Below are 16,400 nucleotides of genomic sequence, written 5' to 3'. Positions count from 1 at the left end.
GGTCACATTCCAGGCCAACTGGAAAGGGGTCAAGGAGATAGGGGATGGTGAACGGTGAGTGGTGAATGGTGATGGTGATGATGGTGACGGTGCTTGTTGTTGTTATTGTTGTTGTCATTGATCTTGATCTAGGTGGTTACACAGCAGAGGAAGAGCACGCAAGCAAGCAAAGGCGCAAGGACCGACCCACGCTGCCAGCTCGGAGCTAATGTCGTCTGCTAGTGTGCTTGTACTCACTAGTGTACACCTGCACCCACCCGCCCGTCGTGCAGCCACCACCAACTCCACTCCCACTGCCCGCACTCCGACAACACCACGAGCTGCATATTGCGCTTGCATTCGCGGTATACAGCGCCCGCCGCCCGCCGTCCGCCCCCCCAACCCCCTCCCCTTTCGAACCACCGACCCGGAACTACCACCTCCTACTCTGCCGCTGCTGCTGCTGCTGCTGCCGCCGCCGCGTCGTGTCCCCGAGCTGGCATATGGGCCTCGAACCGTCGAGCGCGGGCCACAACACCGCCGCGGGACTCGTGTTCCCCATGGGCTAGCCCACAGCTGGATGTAGCTGCACACTGGGGAGGATGAGCTTTCGCGACACCACCCCTTCTTCGGATCGACATGGCTCGGCTGGCGCAGAGTCGACGCGCTCGACCGACACGATTCGTGGTCCGTTCGCGAGCTTCTCGACCTCGACTGCGAGGAGCCAGCCACCGAAGCTGCATACCAGACGCGACAAGTACGTACCCGCAGGGCCCCAATGCAGCGTCGCGAGACGGGGAGAGGAGGCAATGGCCATGGGGTCGAGGCTCGAATCCGCAGGCACTCGGTGTTCCGGCTTGATTGCTGTCAATCAAGCTGCGAGGATGGGCGCATTGCCTGGAGGCGCAAGCACACGTTTTGGGATTTGGTCTTCTGTGAGACACATTAGCTAACTATAGCGCATAGGTCCCAACGTCAGGACTCCGAGGTCTCACCTTTGACGCTCCCCAAACCTCAGCCGGGCAATGCACGCGCCGACAGCATTGCACCATGGGAAGACACTACACCACCCGCCATGTCGGCCACCCGCTGCTCTGGCAGCATCCCTGCCATTCGACAAACGCCGCCGACTGCACATCCTATGGCGTGGAGCGACGGTAATGAGAATCAAGGGCCCATGCCGCAGTCGATATTTACTGGCAGCTTCTGCAATGATAGCAAAGAAGACCTCGGTCAGATATCGCCAGGCTTTGCGCCCGGCAATGGCATGTGCTTTCCCATCGATGGCGATGATAGACGGCCGTCCATTGCCAGCGCGACCACGGTCTCGTCAACAGGCTCCAAGATCAGTGTGCAGGATCGCATGCAGAAAAAGCTCAGAGGCTTCTTTGGCGAGAACGAGGTGCCCGGGGGAAAGGAGGGCCGCCAGAACTCGGAGGCGAGCTCGATGCAGAATGGCTCCTTGCCCCCATTTGGGCATGGAGTCGTCTCAGGGAGAAATAGGAACAACTCTATGAATGATGCGATGCTGCAAAGCAGTCCGCCGAGCCCCGGTTCCAGGCCGCGAACTCCTGTGCCTCCGCCCTCCAGCGAGGTCACGCCGTGGGCTTTCCAAGATCCCAAGGTATGTGCCAGTACGAGCATGCCGGCAAGTACAGGACAGGATAGTCATGGGTTCGCTCGGTTCATGGCAGATAGAAAGGCTGGGAAGCAAGCACAGCTGACACTACAACAGCAGCAGACTGCACGAAATGCATCGGAATCGAGCTTGCCGGCTGACAACAACAGCACCAGCAGCAGTCGCAAGACCTCGAGGCTGCACTTACCTAGCCATAGGCACAATCGTAGTATCGAGGAGAAGGCACACGGCTTTCCGTTGCGGCCATCCACCTCCCGTGAGCAATCTTTCAGTATTGGACGCGGAGGCAGCAATGCTGCCAACGCAATGAGCTCGGCACTCAACATCAAGTCCGTTCGTTCGACGAGTCCAGCCCCGAGTGCCCACAGTGCCATTGGCGGACAGACAGGCCAGTCACCAGTCATTGGTGGACAAAAGCGATCGCTCTTTGATCGCGTCACGGGTCGACGGAAGGGAGACAAAGAAGCATTGCAGTCGCAATCTCACACTTCTTTGATCCCTATGCAACCAGCGCCCTCACGCGAGCGGGCAGACAGCAAAGGGAAAAGCGGAAAGGGCAAGGCGGAAATTGCCAATGGCGGTGCTGCGCCGGTACAGAAGAAAGGCCCTCGGCTACCTTTCAAAAGCAGCAAGACGGCGGAAGCGAATGTCGACCAAGTGAGACCCATCAGAGATCCCAATGCGCCGCACGCAGACGCTGGAGACGCACTTTGGCATCTAGATACAGATATGTCGCATATGGAGGGCATCATCGACCACCGAAATCCCCCTGTGGGCTCGCCGCACAACGAGATATACACTGGGTGGCCTCCCGAAGAGGCACCTCCAGAACAGCCCGATGAAAAGGGCGCCTGGGATGCGCCAGACAGTTGGGCGGTGCAGAAGGTGGCAGACGAGAACATGCGCCGTCTCACCGAGCTTGACGACGAAGGCGATGTCAGGAGAGATGACTCTGGACCGATGTTCTTCATGCGTATCTTTCGAGCCGACAGCACCTTTGCAGTCATATCTGCCAGTCTCAACACCACAGCCGCGGAGCTCATTTCCATGATGGCGAAGAAGACTTTTCTTCAGGACGAACTGGACAAGTACCAAATAGTGATGCGTAAACAGGACACAAGCCGCCAGCTGGGATCCGGCGAAAGACCCCTGATAATGCAAAAACGGCTGTTGGAGCTAGTGGGATATCAAGAAAAGGATCATCTCGAAGATCTGGGTCGGGAAGATCATGGGTATCTGTGTCGTTTCACCTTTTTGCCCTCCAAAATGAGCGGGTATAGTAGTCTCGAACGTGACCCTGGATTCAACAAGATGCAACGATTCAACCACATCGATCTCTCCGGCCGGAATCTGATCACGATACCTATCACGCTCTACCAGAAATCAACAGAGATCATTACTCTCAACTTGTCCAGGAATCTGACTCTCGATATACCAAAGGATTTTGTGCAGAGCTGTTCCAATCTTCGAGAGATCAAATACACCAGCAACGAAGCCTGGAAATTGCCTCCCGGTCTCGCACTTGCGCAAAAGCTTACCACGCTGGACGTATCGAACAACAGGCTCGAGTCGCTAGAGCATGCAGAGCTTTACAAGCTGAGCGGGCTTCTCAGCTTGAAGTTGTCGAATAACATGCTCACGACTGTGCCCAGCTACTTTGCCCAATATCGATGCTTACGAAGTCTCAACCTGTCGTCAAACTCATTGACAGAATTCCCGCCTGCATTGCGCGACCTGACGACCTTGGTCGATCTGGACATTAGCTTCAACTCGATTTCCTCCTTGGGCGACATCCACACTCTGACCAACTTGGAGCGATTGTGGGCGACTAACAACAGGCTCTCGGGTCCCTTCGATGCTTCATTCAGCTCGCTTGTGAATCTTCGAGAGATCGATGCTCGATTCAACAACATCAGCAACATCGATATTGTGTCACAACTACCAAAGCTGGAAGCACTCATGCTTGGGCACAATGGCGTCTCGCAATTCGAGGGCTCGTTTCAATGCCTCAAAGTACTGTTTCTGAACCACAACCCTGTCACGAACTTTGACCTCAATGCACCAGTACCCACCCTGTCAGTGCTGAACTTGGCCTCCGCGAAGCTGGCGAGACTACCAGACGCACTGTTCATGAAGATGTCTGGACTTACCAAACTCACCATCAGCAAAAACCACTTCGTCTCGCTATCACCAAACTTTGGGCTCTTGTCCAAGTTGGAGTATCTCAGCATCGCCAAGAACGAATTGAGTCGGCTGCCTGCAGAAATTGGACGACTGACTGAGTTGCGATATCTGGATGTGCGCGAGAACAATCTGAGTATGCTCCCTCCGGAGCTGTGGTATGCAAAGTTGGAGACGCTCAATGTGTCCTCGAACGTGCTCGCCGACTTTCCCAAGCCCGGTGCTCCGTTGCCGCCGTTATCAGATGCTGCGACCATTGTCACGCCCACCCCCAATGCCAATAGTCCGGACTTTGAGGAGTTGGGGAAGCTGGAGGATTTTCAGCTGCGCAGACCAAGCCAAGTTTCCGGCATGATGAGCACATCGAGCTCGCCGGGCACGACGTCTCGGAAGGGATCTGTCGTGTCTGCGTACTCTGGAAAGGGGATGCTTGGCCGATCGAGCACCGCGAGCAGCACAACGACTCTCACCGCAGTGCCCGGAGGATCGAGAAAGGATTCCACCATGTCCAGTAGGTTGGCAGCGACATTCTCAACCTCCCTCCGACATCTGTTTTTGGCAGACAATCGACTCGAGGACGATGTCTTCAACGAACTCGTACTTCTGCCGGAGCTTCGCATTCTCAACTTGTCCTACAACCAGCTCTACGATGTGCCCCCGCGTACCATCCGAAAGTGGACTCACTTGACCGAGCTCTATCTGTCCGGCAACGACCTTACGTCGATACCGTCAGAAGACTTGGAGGAGACTTCATCACTCAAAGTGTTGCACATCAACAACAACAAGTTTCAAGTCCTGCCGGCAGAGTTGGGCAAGATCCAACGACTTGCCATTCTCGATGTGGGTAGCAATATGCTGAAGTACAACGTCTCGAACTGGCCATACGACTGGAACTGGAATTGGAATCGCCAGCTGCGATACCTCAATTTGTCAGGAAACAAACGTCTGGAGATCAAGCCCAGTGCGCAATCGCTTAGTGGGCGGGACCAGCGCGACTTGACTGATTTCTCGTCGCTGATCAACTTGCGCATCCTGGGACTGATGGATGTCACCCTCACAATTCCATCTGTGCCTGATCAGGCTGCTGACAGACGAGTACGGCTTGCCGGGTCGCTCATCGGCAACACCATGCCATACGGTATGGCAGACACGCTCGGCCGCAACGAGCACTTGTCCACGCTTGACCTGGTCGTACCGCGATTCCGAGGACACGAAGATGAGGCTCTTGTCGGGCTTTTTGATGGACAATCTCTTTCATCGGGTGGCAGCAAGATAGCTAAGTTCCTGCACGAGAAGTTCAAGCACTACTTCATCGAGGAACTCGACAAGATCGATAGTGAACGAGAAACGCCGCTGGACGCACTCCGACGAACGTATCTGAGCCTGAACAAGGAGTTGGCCACGACTGCCACACAAGTCATGGATGCGCGTGAACGCCCCAGCAGTGCATTGTTACATCGAGGAAGCGTTGCCGGACCAGATCTCGGCGACGACGATATCATGTCTGGCAGTACGGCCACGGTCATGTACCTCCACGGCTTGGAGCTCTACATCTCGAACGTGGGAGATGCACAGTGTTTGCTCATACAATCCGAAGGAGGACACCGAATCATCACAAAGAAGCACGATCCGGCCGAGACAAGCGAACGCCAACGCATTCGCGAAGCTGGCGGCTACGTGTCCAGACAAGGAAAACTCAACGACCAGCTCGATGTTTCGCGTGCCTTCGGATATGTTCAGCTTGCGCCTTGCATCATTGCGGCACCGGCTTTGAACAAGATTGACATCAAAGAGCAGGACGAGATGATCTTGCTGGCTTCTCGAGAGCTCTGGGACTACCTGACGCCCGACTTCGCGGTGGACGTCGCGAGACAAGAGCGTGGAGACTTGATGAGGGCAGCGCAAAAGCTGCGGGATCTCGCTATCGCATTTGGAGCGACGGGAAAGATCATGGTGATGATGGTCGGAGTCAGTGACCTCCGTAAACGTGAGAAGATGGCGCGCTTCAGAACGCATTCTATGAGTATGGGTCCTTCCGGCTCGCCAGATGATTACTTTACGACGGTGCGCAAAGCCAAGCGGGGACGCGACGCGGTGGGTGACTCCAAGCTCGCTCGACTCGATCAGGAAGTGGACGCGCCGACCGGAGACGTGACACTCGTCTTCACGGACATCAAGAACAGCACCATCCTGTGGGAAACATACCCCATCGCCATGCAATCTGCCATCAAGATGCACAACGAAGTCATGCGCCGACACCTGAGAATCATTGGCGGCTATGAGGTGAAGACGGAAGGCGACGCGTTCATGGTCGCCTTCCCCACCGTCACGAGCGCGCTTCTGTGGTGCTTCACCATTCAGAGTCAGCTGCTCGAAGTGCAGTGGCCCCAAGAGATCCTCAACAGTGTGCACGGAGAAGAGATGCAGGACGCAGATGGCAATGTCATCTTCCGAGGTCTGAGTGTGCGAATGGGCATTCACTGGGGTCGGCCGGTGTGCGAAATCGACCCTGTCACGAAGCGCATGGATTACTTTGGTCCGATGGTCAACCGCGCCGCTCGTATCGAGAGCGTCGCTGATGGTGGTCAGATCTGTGTATCCTCGGACTTCATTCAAGAGGTGCAAAGAATGCTGGAAAGCCACATCGAGTCTGATCGGGTAGGCTCGACCGGCTCAGAGGATACGTTGAATGATGATGTGCTCACGCAGACCATCCGACGCGAGCTTCGATCGCTCAGCAGTCAAGGGTTTGAGGTGAAGGATCTGGGTCAGCGCACACTCAAGGGCCTGGAAAACCCAGAGTACATCTACCTGATGTACCCGCATTCGCTGGCCTCGCGACTGGTGGTCCAACAACAGAAGGCCGAGGCAGAGTCCAGGGTCGCGCAGGACCTGGCGAGTGAGGCGAAGAAGACACGGAATAGTCAGCTCACCATTGACACAGACAGCGTGTGGGATCTGTGGAACGTGTCATTGCGGCTCGAGATGCTCTGCAGCTCGTTGGAGAGTACTGGGGCCAACACTCTCCGACCACCCGAGACGGCGCTTCTGGAGAAGATCAAACATGGCGGAGGCGAGATTACTGATCGATTCTTGATCAACTTTGTTGAGCATCAGATCAGTAGGATTGAGGTAAGTGCGAGCTGGGGTGTTCTTTCGTCCAAGCTACATAGCTCATCGCGAGGACTGCTGCTGACATTGGTGACGACAGACTTGCATTTCAACCCTCGCCGTCCGCAACATGATTCGACCCTTCAAGAACGGAGTGCTCAATCAAGCATGCCCAATGTCCGAGATTCTCGCGGAGCTAGCTGCACAACTGGCAGAATTGAAAGTAATGAAGGCGGCACAGGGAGATGTGGAATTCGCAGATGCATAAGACGTGCAGTGCTATTCAGGAAGGCGAACGAAGTGAAGCGCACACAGAGATGACATGAAAGATGACGGCAAGAGTAGTAATGTATGGTATGGATGGGCGGGCAGTGGAAGAGACGCTGCCTGCCATATGCACGCCGATTCGCGTGATGGATTTAGAGGAAGAAGCAGAGCACTGCTCGACGAATATGATTGCATTATTATTCTTACATGGCACAGGAACGGACACGAGGGGTGGGGAGGCTGTTCTGAGTTGCCTTTTTGATTGTGTATTTTTTTGTTTCGCTCCACGCTGGGAGACGCGTTCGAGCGACGGGGAGTCGAAGCGCGCGCGCCAAAGCGGAAGGCCCGCTGCTTCTGCCAATTTTTGTACTACTAGGTACCTTATACTACTATATGACTACCTTACTACCTTACTACTGCTAATATGTCCTACGGGCCTGCCCGTTGGTGGTACGGAATACCAATATTAATCTTCGCGCGCGCACAGCGCGCGCATCTCTCTCCATCTCCATCTCCATCTCCATCTCCATCTCCATCTTCGTCCTCGTCCTCGTCCTCGTCCTCGTCCTCCTCCTTGTCCTCCTCTTTGTCTTCCTCCTTGTCCTCCTCCTTGTCCTTCTCTCTTTCCTCCTCTTTGTTCTTCTCTTTGTTCTTTTCTTTTTTCTTCTCTTTGTTCTTCTCCTTGTTCTTCTCTTTGTTCTTCTCTTTGTTCTTCTCCTCTAGATTTTCGGCAAGGTGGCCCGTAGGCACAGACAGGCAGTTTTTTGAGGTGGTAACGCTTTAGGTCTAGTGGATTTAGCGCGCCCCTACCTCGACCCGCTCTATAGCGAAGGCACTCCGACTACATATGCAGGTCAGACGACACAGAACACATCTACGCGGACAAGAATCAGCCTAGGGCCATATGGCAGCTAGGGACAGACGCAACACACAGTTGAAAACAGCATCATGGTAGCAGGGCTTCGGCCAGACAAAGCTAAACAGGTGGAAGAGGTTTTCACCCGGGCCACGGGTCCGGTTTCCTCTTCGCAGAATATATAGCCTTTGCCGCATGGACCCGTAAGAGAGCCACATCGGTGAGGATCAAGACAGCCGATATGGTGGTAGACGGCATGACTCGAATTCCAAGACTCCTAGAGGCACACTGATATTTATTTTGGTCACTATGGACCTCACCCATGTGGCTTAGGACACGCTTGACTCTACTCTGTATTGCCTACTGGTCTGCGGGAACTTCGCCAAGCCCCTCACCAATACTCATCCTCGTCCATATCATCATAGACCCAATGTTCATTTACTGCCCTTAGTTCCAGTTCCGTCTCCGCCAGCTCCAAGCAATCGCTCTTCATCCGCTGCGTAGCCTCATTCGCCGCCGCGTAATGATCACAGGGAACCCATCCTTCCGGCCCAATGCCCAACATCTCCATCGACGCTCGCATCTGCTCTTCGGCCTCACGCTCACTCTCATCGAGTGCGAGACATTCGTATGCATCTTCTGCGGTGAAGTGAATCGGGCATGGGATCGTCGGATCAGTCACTATCTCGTGCCACCGTTGCGCAAGGAAAATCAGACTGGATCGGAGCGGAATGTTGTCGCCTGCCCACGGATCGCTAGATAGTCGATGGAGCCTGCGCCGTACCATGGAATGGGGGTAGACCAGGGCGGCGAAATGGGCGGGGCTCTGCTTCGCTGTTTCTGCCACGTAGATGTAGTGGAGCTGGCGCGCGCGAAAGAGCTCGCGTTGCTCGGCGCGCTGGTCTTCTTCTAATTCGTGGAAGTTAGGGGGTAACTTGGGAGTCTCTAGGGACTGCGAGATGGGATCGGAGGAATTATTGAGATAGTCGGGGATGCCGGCATGCAGAAAAAGGGGCAGGATGGTACTGTGTTGCCAGTCGACCAGGGAGGTGATTTCGTAGTGGTCGGAAACGAAAACGTTGCTAGGTCGGAGGTCAGGATGGCGGAGGGTGGGCTTTTGGAGCTTGTGTTGATCTGCTGGAACGAGGTATGGAGCCACTGTGAGATATTTCCGTAGACTGTCGAGATGGACGGAAGGAAGTTGCTTTTCGAGTTGAAATGTCTCCCTCCGAATCCGATCGTACGGGAGTAGAGGGCGGCCGAAGTGTTCTAAATAGGCGATTTCTTTTTTGGCCCCAGCGGTCAAGACAGCTTCCATTTCGATGACTGCTTTGCTATAAGCATGTGCGGTCTATCTGTGGGGACTCCCACTCACAAGGTCCACGATTTACATCGAGCCCGCCTCTCCTTCCGCGCCAGAGATTTGGACTAGTACTGGGGCCAATATAGAAAGAGTCTAAACCCTGGGAGTCGTCGTCTATCGCCACTCTGTCCACATTTGCAGGGAGGTCTCGGAGAAAGTATATGCTGCCGTTTGCTGGGAGGCGTATGTTCAACAACCGAGCTTCGAGCGCAACCAGACTTGTAATGAACTTGCTGCGATCCTGCTCGTTCATTTCGAACCACGAGTCGGACAGATTAGTACCTAGGCTGTACTCCATGATGATGTACTCTGTTCCGGCGGGGTTGTCTGCTGACGTCGAATAACCGTGAATCTGCGGGACTGGAACGCCCTGGGAGCGGAGGAAAGACATGGTTGCTGCTTCACTAGCGACTGCCAGTTGTCTCTGTGCGGTGCCCGTATACGGAATGCGAGCTACAAGTCGCGAGCCGTCTTTCATGTGCAGGACAAATGCACGATTGGCGCCGCCCTCGCCTAGCTTGTCAAAGTAGACGACATCTTCGACCTTTCTCGAGACAGCCTCGGCCGCTAAGCGCTTCAGCTCATTGACGTTGAAGACCCGCTCTCGCTCTTTCATACGCTGCTGTTCGTTATATCTGCTCATCACGATTAGTAATAAGGGTCGGAAGATGGAACGGGGAACGCACAGCCAGCGACCGGATGTGTAATAGAACAGATGCTCAGGGTATTCCATATCCGCTGGTCCATCGGCAGCTGTTTGAGCTACGGGTCTTCGAGCTGAAGCAGTCTGGACCGTACTGTACGGTAATGCTCTTGCCCCCAAAATGAAGCTGGATGAGATGCGAAAACGACTCCAGACTCTGTTACGTTGCATACTTGATGAAGAGGACGAGGAGGGGGGTGGAAAATCCGGCTTGTTATGCCTGAGGATATATCTGCCTCAGGACTATTACCGCCTACCGTCTATCTCCTCGCTATCTATCGCCCTGCCTAATGTCCAAGATCGATCAATTATATCGTAGTCTGTTTGTAATCTTGATGGGGTTGGGATCAGTGTTGGCAGTGTAATGTGGCATCCCATGCCGAAGACCAGACGGAACAGCGTTGTTGCTAGAGGTCTGCGACCGTATAGAAAGGTGACTTGTCAATGAACCTTCGATGCCTTACCTCCTAGTGAGTGAAGCACGGTGTAAATGAACCAGACAGGAGTAAACTGTTTGAGTAAGGAAGGTTTTGGCTCTTTTGGGCAAGAGGTTTTATATATACAGGCGGAAAAGAGGGGGGGGCAGGGGCAAAGGGTAGGGTAGGGGCATCCCACAAGTTTCTGTGGTAGGGATCAGGCCGAATCACATGTATCGAGTTTCACATCTGCTTCTACGATTATCCTCTGAGTCTGAACCCGTTTGAGTAGGAGGAAGCTGATTGATATTCATGTCAAAATAACGGCGTCCGAGCTTGCCCGTAATTGGCTATGGTAACCAAGGTGGGGCTGATGACTGAGACTACTTGTGCATCGCAGGGGCCCAAGTCCCCGAGATGTGCAGGTGGTCCAGGAATAGGAGCGCGTCTGCAACGGTCAATAATATACACAACTGTACCACTCCCGGTCTTCTCATGCTCCTCAGAACACGAAATGGAGCCACTCCCTCAGGGCCACGCGCGCCAGCGGAGTGCTAATGTGCTCTTCTCTCAATCCTCAAAACACACTGCGACCAGCAGCCGTCCTCCCATAACCACCTTGGAGGCAGAGCCCAAAGTCCTGTCCGAGTCGGACCAGAGTACCGACATGGAACTCTCCTCAATCCGATCCTCCAACGAAGACGCACGCTCAGACGATGAAGACGACGACGACGACGATGATGAAGAGACCGGCTTAGCACAACGCGAGCGCAAGAGGCGGCGACGACAGCGGAGACGAAACCAGGACCCGGCAAATCGAATAGCAGGCGAGGCCCTCCTCGCAGAAGAGAAGGGCATAGCCAAAGCCGCTCTGATACGAAATGTGATCATCAACGGAATCCTCATTCTCCTATGGTACACATTCAGTATCTCCATCTCCGTCTACAACAAGTGGATGTTCTCGTCCGAGAATCTCGATTTCCACTTCCCACTCTTCACCACATCGATACACATGTTTGTACAATTCTCGCTCGCGTGTTTGGTCATCATCATCTTTCCACGCTTTAGACCTGGTCGAGACAGGAATGGAAACGTCATACCACCACCACCACAAGAAGAGCATCAATATGAAAGAGTGGGAGGGGAAGACGAATATCCCAAGAAGAAACCACCGCCATTGATGACAAAGACCTTCTACCTCTCTCGCATCGCCCCCTGCGGAACAGCAACAGCCCTAGACATTGGACTCGGGAACTTTTCCCTCCGCTTCATATCGCTCACATTCTTCACAATGTGCAAATCCAGCGTTCTAGCCTTCGTGCTCCTCTTCGCCTTTGTCTTCAGACTCGAAAAACCCACCTGGAAACTCTGTGGCATCATAAGCCTCATGACCATAGGTGTGATACTCATGGTATCCGGCGAAGCAGCTTTCAATGCTCTCGGTTTCATCCTCGTGATGACTGCAAGCTTATGTTCAGGTTTTCGGTGGAGTTTGACCCAAATCTTACTGCTCCGGAATCGAGCCACGAGTAACCCATTCTCGTCAATTTTCTTCCTCACTCCTGTCATGTTCCTTGTGCTCTTCGTGCTGGCACTACCGATTGAAGGAGCTTCGGCGGTACTGCAAGGTCTCCAGGAACTAGCCCAGGCCAAAGGATATTTCTTGGGATCGCTGATTATCCTTTTCCCAGGTTGTCTGGCTTTTATGATGGTAGCTGCCGAGTTCGCCCTGTTGCAACGCTCCTCTGTTGTGACATTATCAGTGTGCGGCATTTTCAAGGAGGTCTTGACCATTAGCGCCGCTAGTTTCACTTTCGGCGACGAACTGAGTCCGATCAATGTATCGGGCCTGATTGTGACAATTGCCAGCATCGCAGGCTACAATTGGCTCAAATACTCCAAGATGAGGCGCGATGCCAGGAAGGAGGCACATGCTGTGGTGACCGCTGAGAACGATGCGCCCAGAAAACGACAAAGCAGCATAGAAACAGGAAGCGAATTCGCGATAGGCCGAGATAGCATGAGCTCAGAGGCTGGAGATCCGTTAAACAGAGGCGGAATTCATGGGAGCGACAACTCGAGGAGTCCTCAAAAGAGGCCCGAGGATATTGAGTAATTATACTGAATCTACAAATATCATTTACTGCCCTGTATGAGCGCGATAACAATCTCACGTTGTGTACGGTCTTCGCATAACCATGGTAATGTGTTGCATGATTCAGATGTACGCATTACCAGTTAGTAGTTGCATAGCTTACCACTTGTGTGCGTGTTCGAGCAGCTGTCATGTTAGAAGTCTTGTCAGGCCAGGAACTGCAGGATCGGGCGCTCAAGTCAGGATCGCAGGAGTCGCAGACGAGCATGATATTGGGTGACTCAGGTCGATCGGGAACGGATCGCGCGAGCGAGGACGGCGGGGAATGGACGGGGGAACGAACGAGTGAGCGAAAGGGACGAGGGAAGGACGGGAGGTACGCTGGTTGCTGTTGCATCAGGGTTCGCTCGATATGGTAATAACGACGAGGTACGAGGATCCGCTTCGAAGGAAAACGGCGTCAAGTCAAGCTGGTCGATTCGCTTCGAGGATAATCCGGTCGATGCTAGCCCGTCCCTGTGTGTAATAAAGTTGAACCTCCGCAGCAGCCTCGATAGCAGTCAATTGTATCACACTTTACCATATCACTCTCTCAGTTCACTGTCTTGCTGCTTTTGCTTTTCGCGCGCCCGGCTCGGTCGTCGATGGTACGGCGTTTGCGTTCTCCGCTTCCCGTCTCAAATGAATTGCAACGGTCCGCTGCCAGATGCTGAGGCATCACGCAGCCGGATAGCGAGAGCTGGTGCACTAAGTCAGCCTTGCCCTTACTCGGCGGTGTCCAAATCATCATGCGCGGCTGGAGGAGCCTCTTCCTCTCGCGCCTCCTCTGTGATGAGCCAATCAGTACGCTGCGTCATGCGTGTTTTCAAGATGCTGAACTCACCCTTGCCAACGTCGCCGTTGCTGCCATTGGCCTCAAAATCGCGGTCGCGGTCGTCCCTCGCTGGTCGGTCGGCATCACGGTCGCCATCCCGATCCTCGTCGCGTACGTCACGATCCTTCATGTCTCGGTCACGGTCGGCTCGATCACGGTCTGCCTCTGGGCTACGTGTGCGCTCGCGGCGTCGGTCGTCCCGGTCATCACGGCGAGATCCACGGTCATAGTCGCGGTCTCGTGTGCTTCCCTCGCGATCGTCGTCGTGGCGACGGCTTCGTGGCGGAGAACCAGAGCGGCGGCGAGGAGAGCGCTCGCGCCTGTCACGTCCACCTCTGTCGTCGCGACCGCCACCGCGACCTCCATCACGGCCATCGCGTGGTCGATCGGCACCTGGGTCGAAGCGCCAGCTAGCAGATGGTGGTGTGCGTGCCCACTGTAGGAGTCCGGTTAGTAACTTCCAGCATGCTTGCTTAAAATTTGTCTGTACATACCTCAATCTTCAGCAGGTCATCGCGCCCGATGCGCTTGTTGTGCATCTCGTAGTAAGCATCATCAGCGTCCCGGCGATTTTCGTACTCAACGAAGGCAAAGCTGTATCACATCAGTATAGTTGCTCAACAACCTATTGGAGAGCTGTCTTACAGTCTGCTCGATGCGGTCCGTGGTGCTGGTATGTCGCAGCGGACAAGTCGGCCATATCTTCGAGTCTGTCAGTCCATCTTCAAATCGTTGCCATGTCGCGCAATAAGCCGTCGCAATTTTGTCAAGCGGGAGCGCAAGTTGCGCGAGCAGCAGCGGGCGCGCAATGACTGCATGCGAGGAGGGATGTATTCGTCGCTGTGTTCAAATGAGGTTCGGGGATGATTGGACGTACCGTTCGAATTCGTAGGCAAGATCGCGTGCGCGTGTGCCATGACCGAAGCCACTGACATAGAGAGTGGTACCGCCGCCGCGAGAAGACATCGTTCGAGGGTGTAGAGGGAACTGGCCGAGTTTCGAATTGGATGTGGTGAGTGTAAAGGAGACAGAAGGTGGAGAAGGGTACCTCCTACATGTAGGAGGTAAGCGATCGAGGGCGTGGCAGTACACCGGTTTGGCTCTAGCGCCTTGGCGTAGATCATACGGGAAAAGCATAAAACAGTCGGGTACGCGCATCAGTCGTGAAGTTGAACTGCACGGCGAATGTAGAGTGAAAGAACTCGCATTATGTATTTGCTTGGAGCGAGGAAGAAGTCACTACGCTGGGATATTGCCTGTATCGTGGTATCATCCAGCGCCTGAAAAAGCCCTGCCAAAACGCCGTCGCCATGCATGAACTCGCATTCAGGTCCGCAGTGGATCATCACTGCTCGACGGCCACAACAGCCTTCTCCCTCTCACTTCGTCTCTTCTTCTGTCCAGCCCGTGAATGCTTCCTCTCATTCTCCTCACGTCGCTTGATCGCCGCGAGCTCTTCGGTCTTAATCTCGGCAGCCTTTTTGATAACCTTTGGCAGGTGCCTGTGTCTGGCAATTCTGCGAATCTCCGGCATGTGCTTCCACTTCTCCTTCAGAGCTTGATCGTACTCTAATTTTTGACGCTCCCTTGCAGACTTGATACCATTCCGCTCACTAGCATTAGAACGCCAGAGACGAATGTTACCATCGTCAGACCCAGAAAGCACGTAAGTTGAGTCGCCTGTAAAGGTGCACGAGAAAACACGTTGCATGCGCTTCGTGTGATATGGCTCGCGACTGCGACCAGATTTCAGTGGCGTCCAAAGACGAATCGAACGATCGTACGAGGCGGACACCAGCTCCTGGCCGGTAGGAGACCAGTCAACGCACATAACTGCCGAGACGTGGTCTTTTAAGGTATTCAAGGCCTTGCTGGGATTCCGCATATCAAAGATATTGATATCGTGGTCTTCCTTACCCACTGCAATGTTGAAAGGCTCGATCGGGTTCCAGGCGATGCTATTGCCAGCCATGCGAAGCTTTTGTCGGTGTAGAGCGGAAGAAGTCCTCAAGTCGTAGTAGGTCAGGTAGCTATCGTTTGAAACTGCTGCTAATATAGATGTCTCGGACTGGTTGAACTTCAGATCGGTAATCGTATCGATCGCGCCAGTAAATGTGTGGCTCTGAAGTGGTGTATCCGAAGGATGGTCGACATCGAAGACTTGTACGCTTGACGAGGCTGCGACAGCAAAGTTGCGCTCGTGTCTATGCATTGTCAACGACGAGAAAGAGTTTGGCCCTGTCCAAGTCGCTGTTGGCTTGCTGCCACTTGCAGTGTTGTAGGGATCCCACAATTTAACAAATCTGTCTGTCCCGCAGCTCAACAGTTTCTGGTCCTGAGTCCAACATATCCCTTTCACCAAGTTTTGATGTGCTTGCGACTGCCATACCTCGCTTTGCGTAGGGAGATCCCAGACCTTCACAACTCCGTCGCCACTTGCACTGGCAACTCGTTCGAGCGCTGTAGGATCTTTGGCTAGAGCATACACCCCATCCACATGGCCTCTCCCTAGCTGCGCGACAAAGGGTGCAGCGAACATGCGCTCAAGTTTCGTAGCGTTAAGTGCGCGCGTATACTCCCGTGCCCGCTCGAATGGGTGCACAGCAGGATCGAGATTTCGAGGTTGGCGAGCAACATCGCTGCCAGGCGTCTGTATGGAGCTCGTCGAGCGAGTGAGCGCTTTGATTTTCTGCATTCCATCAGTACGCGATCCAACACATCACCAGTATCGTGCAATACTAACCATCTTCAGTCCATGGTGTCCGCAGGCAAGGTGGGAAGACAAGAGGAAGAGGAATTATAAAAGTTGGAGAAAGTTCGGCCAAAAGTTAAAGAGCGCCGATGATCAACGTGCATCCGTGCCTGCCTGCCTCGTCGTTCGGAGCTGGCGACAACACACAACCACCACATCTTCGC

General features: G+C 54.1%; 5 protein-coding genes across 5 annotated transcripts; 2 read left to right on the top strand and 3 right to left on the bottom strand.

Moving 5' to 3' along the window:
• Positions 1-330: 330 nt before the first annotated feature.
• Positions 331-7,575, top strand: SEPMUDRAFT_125961 (L domain-like protein). The gene is made up of 4 exons (XM_016902024.1): positions 331-736; positions 946-1,603; positions 1,715-6,931; positions 7,011-7,575. The coding sequence occupies exons 1-4, from the start codon at positions 582-584 to the stop codon at positions 7,176-7,178; spliced, it is 6,198 nt and encodes a 2,065-aa protein (XP_016761004.1). The 5' UTR covers positions 331-581; the 3' UTR covers positions 7,179-7,575.
• Positions 7,576-8,072: 497 nt separating this feature from the next.
• On the bottom strand, positions 8,073-10,238 carry SEPMUDRAFT_149424 (uncharacterized protein). The gene is made up of 3 exons (XM_016905540.1): positions 10,083-10,238; positions 9,409-10,031; positions 8,073-9,359 (listed from the first exon to the last, which is right to left on the bottom strand). Exons 1-3 carry the CDS (start codon positions 10,127-10,129, stop codon positions 8,425-8,427), a joined length of 1,605 nt encoding a protein of 534 aa, XP_016761003.1. The 5' UTR covers positions 10,130-10,238; the 3' UTR covers positions 8,073-8,424.
• Positions 10,239-10,956: 718 nt separating this feature from the next.
• SEPMUDRAFT_163898 (RNA-binding domain-containing protein) lies at positions 10,957-14,485 on the bottom strand. The gene is made up of 5 exons (XM_016908090.1): positions 14,362-14,485; positions 14,130-14,186; positions 13,979-14,078; positions 13,494-13,920; positions 10,957-13,436 (listed from the first exon to the last, which is right to left on the bottom strand). The coding sequence occupies exons 1-5, from the start codon at positions 14,448-14,450 to the stop codon at positions 13,375-13,377; spliced, it is 735 nt and encodes a 244-aa protein (XP_016761001.1). The 5' UTR covers positions 14,451-14,485; the 3' UTR covers positions 10,957-13,374.
• Positions 11,183-12,631, top strand: SEPMUDRAFT_45196 (TPT-domain-containing protein; the record flags this gene model as incomplete). The annotated part of the gene is made up of 1 exon (XM_016908955.1): positions 11,183-12,631. The coding sequence occupies one exon, from the start codon at positions 11,183-11,185 to the stop codon at positions 12,629-12,631; it is 1,449 nt and encodes a 482-aa protein (XP_016761002.1).
• Positions 14,486-14,740: 255 nt separating the features above from the next.
• Positions 14,741-16,179, bottom strand: SEPMUDRAFT_156465 (WD40 repeat-like protein; the record flags this gene model as incomplete). The annotated part of the gene is made up of 1 exon (XM_016907674.1): positions 14,741-16,179. One exon carries the CDS (start codon positions 16,177-16,179, stop codon positions 14,830-14,832), a length of 1,350 nt encoding a protein of 449 aa, XP_016761000.1. The 3' UTR covers positions 14,741-14,829.
• Between the last annotated feature and the right edge of the window lie 221 nt (positions 16,180-16,400).

This window comes from Sphaerulina musiva (assembly GCF_000320565.1).
Source record: "Sphaerulina musiva SO2202 unplaced genomic scaffold SEPMUscaffold_5, whole genome shotgun sequence".
NCBI classification, from domain to species: domain Eukaryota; kingdom Fungi; phylum Ascomycota; class Dothideomycetes; order Mycosphaerellales; family Mycosphaerellaceae; genus Sphaerulina; species Sphaerulina musiva.
Note: the sequence above shows the minus strand (reverse complement) of the source record. Positions and strands in the feature narration are given on the sequence as shown.